The following is an 8,269-nucleotide window of genomic DNA, read 5'->3' as shown; positions in this document are numbered from 1 at the left end:
TACATGCAGATTTGGAGGAAAGACTGAAACATCTGAATTCACCTTCTTTGCTTCTGACTTTGTTTTTTATATGTAGTGATGGGAATATTGTTTGCCTCTTGAGAGGTACAGAGACATACAACTTTTTACAGATGTTCCCAGGGTCCTCTAATGGAGAAAACTTAAGCATTGTACCTAGAACAAAAGGTTTTGATACTGACCAGTTATATATATATTTGCATTGTTTTTTGTCAATAAGTATTAAATAAAAGCGAAAATGACACAGGTGTTGAGAGGCCTTTTGTGCTCAGGTCTTGCTTCTTGTGGGTTTCTGGGCATTTGGAGGCCACTGTGAAAACAGGAGGCTGGACTAGATGAGCCCTTTTTTTAGTTTTTTATTTATACTTTTCAAATATATACATTTCATTAATTTTCCAATCCATTTAACATTTCAAATTTTGACTTCCTTCCCCCTCTTTCTGCGGTTCCTTAATTTTTTTCATACCTTCTGCATATCAAAATTCATTTAATTTACTCATTTAATTATCTAAGGTAAATATATAGTCTTATAAAACTGCAGGTTATTACAATAATCCTGCTAATGTTTCAATCTGTTTAGAATTTATCTGTAAAAATTCAATAAACCATTTCCATTCTTTTATAAAAAGTTTGTTATCTTGATTTCTTATTCTTCTGGTAAGTTTAGCCATTTCTGCATATTCCATAAGTTTTTGAATCCATTCTTCCTTTACTGGGACTTCTGCTTCTTTCCATTTTGGGGCAAGTAACATTCTTGCTGCTGTAGTAACATACATAAATAAATTTCTATACAATTTAGGTAGTTCTGTCCCTATAATTCCCAAAAGAAAAGCTTCTGGAGTTTTTTTAAAATGAAAGTTATTTTGAACATCTTTTTCAATTCATTATATATCATTTCCCTGGGAAATGGACTAGGTGAGCCCTTGGCCTCATCCAACAGGACAGTTCATCCGTTCTTACGGTGCAGGGAGCTGAACTCTTGGGCTATTACTATTATTTTTCTATCTTGTTTTTTTCTGCCCTTCTCACATCAGTCATAAAAGTCGTCTTTATCATGCAAGCTGTCATCTTTGCTTTCTTCCTCTGCGTCAGCCCAGAGATCTGTGGAGAGAAAAAGGTATGGCCATGGATTGAAGCGTCTCCTACAGTGTATTTCAGTATATTCCCTACTTTTGCAGGGCATTGGGGAACCTGTGGCCCTCCATATGTTGCTGGACTACAGCTCCTATAATCCCTGACCATGCTAGCTGAGGCTGAAGGGCACAGGAGACCAGCAACATCTGGAAGGCCAGAAGTTCCTCACCCCTGCTCTGTAGAAATATGCAGTCTCCTTGCAACACAGAGATCACTATTTTTTCCGCAGTTTGGTTGTACTCTTTTAGCTTGAGATGCCAGCGATTGAACCTGGACCTTCTTTATGCAGAGCCTAGATTCTACCACTGACTTTTAGTCCTTCCCTGTTTGTATCTCGGGGCCAATTCCAGACTATCACTATTTGGAAGAGTGGGCTTCTATTGCATACTGGCAAATTCAGTGTTCCTCCACTGAGTACAAGATTCATCCCAAAGCTTGTGCAAGCAATTAGAACTATGGCTGCATACACACGGCATTTCATTCTAGAATCTGTTGAGACTGAGTTGTTCCCCAACCCACCCACCAACATACCCTACACATAATCTAGATCTACTGCATGTTTTTTTTTTGCTCCTTAAAAGTGCTTCTTGAGAAACTGGTTCCACTCCGGCAATGAAAGCTCGTTCCAGATTGATTTTGCATTATCCCACAGGGTGTCCATTTGAAAATATATGAGAACAAATGTAGGCAATGGATAGGGAAAGTTTGTATCCACACTTGCCCAAATACATTGAAGGTGGGGGTATATCAAGATCGCAATCTCCTCTTTCTTCTTCATTTACCTAGGCATGTGCAGCAAGGAAAAGGCATGGATGACATAATTGGGGTGTGGGGGGCGGAGATTATAATACATTTCTCAGGAAACTGAACCCACCCATGTGGAGATCTAAAATCAATCTAGATTGAAAGGAGCATGTTAAGGACAAGCATGAATTATTCCAGATTGAGAAAAACTACATTTTTGTGCTACAAACAGGTCAGTGTGCATGCAGCCTACACCTGGTCTTTATAGAACATTCATCCTGATTCGTTTGCGGAGTGTTTACACATCTTCCTGTTAATCATTTGTACGTTCCCTACTTTCCATTGCATTTCCCCAACGCTTTCCTAATCACAAAAATCTATTCTTTTTTTCTGCAAAAAGTGTTGTTGCACTATGGTGACAAAACACTTAATCCACTCTGATCGGGGGAAACGACATTTCCAGTATGTGCCTGAATCATTCCCACAAAATAGCAACAGCCTAGAGGCATCCTCAGGTTGTGCAATTAAAGTGGATTTGCTGCCCTTGAGTAACAAATCTGCCTTTTTTAAAAACTACCTCCCAGACTTTTTATGATGAGGAAAGTGGAAGGAAAATGAACTGGAAAGTGTGGGACAACATTTGTCTGGCACAATGTCATGTAACCTCCCAACAAATAAATCAGAATGAACATTCAATAAACAGTGGATGTTGTATAACCTCCCTGCTAAATGTGTGCAAAACGTATTGTGATGAACTATCAATAGACAAGTTGTCTGGAGTGGCATGGTTATTATCCTGAGAGATTCAGTTTTGGCTGCCATTTCTCTGTGCCCAATAAATTTCCTCTCACCTGGGAGCCTTTGAAGATCTGCCTCACTCTGCTGATCCCTGTGGAGAAAGAAAATCAGATCCTGAAAACTGGGGAATCCAAATGCAGAAATGCCCCAAACAGGCTTCGCTGCTGTCAGAGCTGCCCGAGGTCCCAGCTCACAAAGGACCAACGCCGGTTCATTGTTAAGTATAAAAGTCTTTATTGAAGTTCAGTTTCACTTTCACAGCCGCAGCGTGCAGCTCTACGTCTCAAACTCTAGACTGCTGAAGCTCCGTCTGAATCTCCTCCCCCCAGACACCAGTTTAAGACTCTAGCCTTGCTCCACCTCTTCCTTTGCTCTCTCCTCCTCTGGTTCCGCCTGTCCGTCGGGGTCTCGCCCTTCCTAGACTCTTCTGACGCTGAGTCCCCTGAGTCTTCCCCCTCCCTCCGGCGGGCTTTAGGACCTGGTTCCCAATCCGGGTTTTCTGCTGTCCCGCGCGCCTGTACATTCGAACTTGGCGCGCGCGCCCAGCCGGCAACCTTCCTCCTGACCGTTACACTGCTGCTGTCACTGTTTCCCCCTTCGGGGAGGCTAGCTGGAACTGACCTCCCCTCCATTCCCCCACTCTCCGATGGAGGCGTGGTCAGCCCTGACTCATCTTCTCTCCCCGCTGGAGGAGACGCTGGTCCTGACACATGTGACTCTTCCCCCCCACTACGCTCTGGTGGGGAAGCTGGTCCTGATCTCCCGCTGCTGCTTTGGGGGTCCCCGCTGGCCCCTTGTTTCTGGTCCGTCCCCCCTGGGACCCCCCTTGCCCTGACCATCGGCGCCCCCTTCTGGGAATCTTCTGATTCGCTGGAGAAGCTCATGGAATCTCTCGGGTCACTGTCATACTCCCCTACGCTGCCCTCAGATTCTTCCCCTTCGCTCTCCATTTCCTCTCTCCCCTGTGCTTCTGCTCCTGAGCCCCAGACAGCTGCAATACCAGAGTTGTGTCCCACACTGTGCTTCTCCTCCACCCCACCCCACCCCACCCCACCCTTGCCCCTCTTTGCACTTCCAAGCTGACCTGGCTAGGATTCCAGGTTCCATATAGCTCACAACCCCTCTGTTACTGCAGTCAGAGGGAATAACCTACTCCTGTTTTGTTTCTTTCAGTGGGTTGTATTTGCAGACCCTCCAAGTGTCCCTGTTTCCCAGTCGTCCTGGTTTCTGATTTGATCCTGGAATATCCCGCTTTTCCTTAGTACGTCCCTATTTTCATTGGAGTAATGTTGGAGGCCGGGCTGGATTTAGGTTTGATGAGGCCCTAAGCTCCTGAAGGTAATGGGGCCCTTATATGTCCAGCTGTCCTTTTGCTTGCCCTGCATCTTCCAACATTCAGCTGGCCTTGGTTTCTAGCATTGTGAGAGAGACTGCATGGATATTGGAACTGCATAACTCCAAGGTCCACTAGGTTCAGTGGGTCTTCCTCACAGGCAAGTGACTCATAAGAGCATTGTCTGGGAGCCACTAGATGGCGCCTTGTTATCATGGGATAATTGGTATTTGAGGCAATGGAGGATCTGATGACAAAGCGAGGGATGAAAGATGAAAATTCATCAGGAGGATGAATCATCTTCCTTATCAAGAAAGGCACAAATAGCTGGTGGTTTTCGGCTTAGGAAAAGCCAAAAGAGGAGACAAGCGTCTTCTAAGGTCATGGTGAGGGATGTGGGTAGAGTTAATAAGTCCAGTTCTCTTGCAAAGATGTTTAGATGGACTTCCTTAGAGAGGCAGGACATCCAGGTGCTATTTAGGAACCTAAGGAGCTGCCTTATCCCAGGGTCAGACTATTTGTCCACATAGGCCAGTATTGGCTACTCAGGCATCCAATTAAATTGATAGGAGGCAGATACATGATGCGTATAAAATGAAGTACAGGCAACTCCTCATTTGTGCAGGGGTTACGTTCCAAGGCACCACACATTGAAGGGGAATTGTGTATATTGGGAACCCCATTGAAAAAGCCTGCAAACACGCTCTAAACCTCTGGAAACCCTTGAAAAGCCCTTTAAAAAAAACCAAAACTCCACCAAACTCTGTCACAATCGCTCCCTCCAAACCTCCTTGTTCAAACTCCAAAACTCTACAGACCTCAAAGGTTGGTGTAAAGGCTCATGGGATTGCTAGGTGCTATTTTCACACTCCTTTAGGGCCATTTTTGCCCCTTTCCATGCCACTTCCGGGTTTGCAGGGATGTGCTTGTGCCTCACATGTGCATAAATGGGAAGTTGCCTGTGGCAATCTATGATTGCTCCATGGAGAAGGACTGTAACTCAGTGGCACAGCACCCACTTTGCGTGCAGAATGTCCCAGGTTCAATCCCTGATGTCTCCAGGCAGGACTGGGACAGTTCCTTCCCTAAAACCCTGGCAAGCCACTGACAGTCAATCTAGACGAGGTTTTCCCCAAACTTGGGTCTCCCACTATCTTTGGACTACAACTCCCATCACCCCTAGTTAGTAGGACATCAGGGATGATGGGACTTCTAGTCCCAAAGCAATCTGGAGACCCAAGTTTAATCTAGACATTACTGAGCTAGATGATTCTGTCTAAGACAGCTTCCAGTGTTCATGTTCCTTAAGATAGGATGGGGTGTAGATAAAGGAGGAGAATATGAGGCCCCACCTTGATTTTGGCTTTTTGGAGAAAGGAGCCAAGGCAGCTTCAATGTCTGTATCAGCTTCACTCTCTTCCACTTCCTCCTCCTCCTCTTCTCCTTCACAAATGGATTCTGTTCCTGCATTCGATAAATACGTGTGAACTAGGAGGAATTTGACAGGAACAAGGGGGAAGATGGTGAGGGGTATAACCTGACATGGGAAAGTACTCCATCTCGGTTGCCAGATTCTCAGTTGTCTCTTTGTTAAAAGGACTTCCTGGGCAGAATTTAAACCAGCCTCCCCCAACCCAGTGCTCTCCAGTGTCTTGGACATCTCATGGGGCTGATGGGAGTTGTAGTCCTATGCATGTGGAGAGCAACAGGTTAGGGAAGACTGGTTTAAACTGTTGCATTGGACCTCTAGAACAGTGTTTCCTAAACAAGGGTCTCTGGCTGTTTCCGGACTACAATTCCCACCATCCCTGACCACTGGTCTTGCTAGCTAGGGATGATAGGAGTTGTAGTCCAAAAAAGGCCGGAGACCCAAGTTTGGGAAACACTGCCTAGAACCTTAAATGATCTGGCTCCAAGACACCTCAGTGGACACTTCCTCCCAAACGAGATTCCATTTATTCAGTTCAGTGTCCTCAATCCAAATCCCATTGTGTCGGATAAGAGATGAATGGCTACCATGGCCTTTTCCAACTGTGGTGCCCCCACAGTGGAACTCTCCTTGTTAATGAAGTTCATGGAGTTTTGAGACCAGGTGGCTGATTTCTTATTATCAATTAATCTCTGTCTGCTGCACTTTAGGATGCTTTTTATAATGTCCTTGGGTGCAATTCTAATTTGGGGGACTGTAGATCACAGCGCTGGAGCACATGCTATACACAGAGAAGCTCCCAGGTCCAGTCCTATCATCTCCAAGGAAGGCTGGGAAAGACCTTTGATCGAAACCCTGGAGAGTCACTGCCAGTCAGTGTATAGAATACTAGGCTAGATGGAGTTTGGGTCTGGCTCGTCAAAAGAAAGCTTCCTGCTTTTCTGTTTGAATCAACCCTACAATGATGACTGGAATCTTACATTATTTTTAGAAGGAGGTCCATCACACCTTGGCCAGAGCAGATGCTCTCTTTCATGCAGAAAACCACAGGTTCAGTCCTTCACAGGTTCCATCTCCAAGAAGTAGCTCCAGGAAAGACTGAAACTCTGGAGAGCCTCTGCCAGTCAGAGCAGACAACACTGAGCTAGATGGACCAATGGACATACTGCTTTGTTTCCAATCAGTGCATGTCCCATAGCTTCCTACTGAAATCCTGCAGCTTTTCACTGTCCTGGGGTGGGTTTTTTGTCCCACTTTTTTGTGTTATAACACAAGAGTGCCCCTCCTGATGACAAGAAGATTGAGAAAGCATCACGGAACAATGAATAAAGCAGAATGACGTGCGGACAGTCCAGTATAAATCCACCACTGATGCGCTAATACTACATTAATGACACATCACAGAAGAGCAGTGGAAATGTCACCATACGTGCAGCCAGCGCTGTGCTTACCTTCCTCCATGAGCTTGACCCCCAGGGGTTGCCCATTCTGCAGACTGGAGGTCTGGCAGCTGCTGCCGTCATCCCTCAAAGAGAAGAAAGAAGAACAGTGGTGGGGAAGGGGTGGTCCATCTCCCCACGCAGGATAGGGGAGGAGGGTTCTGCCCACCTTCCACCCCACTGGAACACTGAGAACTTACTGCTCCGATGTGCTGCAGATCCTGGGTTCCACAGGGAACTGCTCTGGACCAGTATTGATGCTGGCTACATCCTCTTCTGGGCTCCTGGATCCCTCCTGGCTTTCCGTGTCTCCCTCTGGGCCTCCCTGCTCATCACCGCTTCCTCCAGCCCTGTCTGGCTCACCATAATTTTTGCTGGTTCCTCCTTCCTCCTCATCCTCGCTCCGACTTCTTCCCTGGCCATTTCCATCTCCCATATCCAACTTCACTGCTTCCACCTGAACTTCCAGCCCTGCAGTTGCCTCCCTGTTTTCTTGCACATTTTGAGTTTCCCCCAAAGATCCTGGTGTGTTGTTTCCTTCCCCTGTCCTGCTCTCGCCCACCACATGAATCCCACCCTCCTGTTCTCCCTGCCTAGGCTCCAGTACTTCAGCTCTACCACTTCCCAGGGACTCCTCTTCATCCTGAGCTGCTGTTTCCCCTGGAGACCCATGGTCCCCGGACATTTTATCCCACCCCAAATCCAGACTTCCTGCAGCTTCGCCCACCTCACTGCCACCACCTCTTCCCTTTTCCTGGTCCTCCTTTTCCCCAAGGTTTCCATCCTCCTGCCCATCCTGGCCCAATATTTCCTCTTGTCCCCAAAACTTGCTGGGCTCATGGATTATTGCTGTCTCATCCTCTTGCAGCAATCCTGGAAATCTGGAAACAGAAGGGGGGGGTGAGGTTGTGAGGTCAAGGGCAACGGGCTCAGGTTCATAGGCTCCTTCCAAGAAATGCCAAGGAGAGCAAGTTATTGAGTTTCTCCCCACTCCTGACAACTGTCCTGGTGAAGAACCACGGAGGGCTGAGATTCCAGGGTGGTACCTGTTTGGGGGCACCTGTGACAAATCTTCACTTTGAACTCTTGTGGGAGCATCCTGGCACTGTTTCAGCTGCATCCCTTGTTGCCTCATCAATGCCTTGGAGACACTTTCAGCCACCCAGTGCTCCAAATCTGCCTCAGCTGTGTCCAAGCCACTGCCACCCGAGCTCATCCCCAGTGGTCCACGCTGACCCCAAGAAGCTGGCGAGAGAAAGAGGGAAAATAGGTTTAAGTTTTACAGCTGACCTGGTGACAGGGCTTTAACTTGAAATCGAGTCTTGAGACTGACTCTGAGCACACAGGCAAGAAATAAAAGCTGAGCGGACTTCT

General features: G+C 46.8%; 1 protein-coding gene across 1 annotated transcript; it reads right to left on the bottom strand.

Annotated features, from left to right (window-relative positions):
- Positions 1 to 365: 365 nt before the first annotated feature.
- On the bottom strand, positions 366 to 8,183 carry LOC128404074 (uncharacterized). The gene is made up of 6 exons (XM_053369375.1): positions 7,942 to 8,183; positions 7,096 to 7,776; positions 6,908 to 6,981; positions 5,380 to 5,491; positions 2,748 to 2,785; positions 366 to 1,119 (listed from the first exon to the last, which is right to left on the bottom strand). The coding sequence occupies exons 1-6, from the start codon at positions 8,109 to 8,111 to the stop codon at positions 1,049 to 1,051; spliced, it is 1,146 nt and encodes a 381-aa protein (XP_053225350.1). The 5' UTR covers positions 8,112 to 8,183; the 3' UTR covers positions 366 to 1,048.
- Between the last annotated feature and the right edge of the window lie 86 nt (positions 8,184 to 8,269).

Source organism: Podarcis raffonei, chromosome 16, assembly GCF_027172205.1.
Source record: "Podarcis raffonei isolate rPodRaf1 chromosome 16, rPodRaf1.pri, whole genome shotgun sequence".
Lineage (NCBI taxonomy): Eukaryota > Metazoa > Chordata > Lepidosauria > Squamata > Lacertidae > Podarcis > Podarcis raffonei.
The sequence above is the reverse complement of the archived record's forward strand: the minus strand, read 5'-3'. Positions and strand labels throughout refer to the sequence as shown.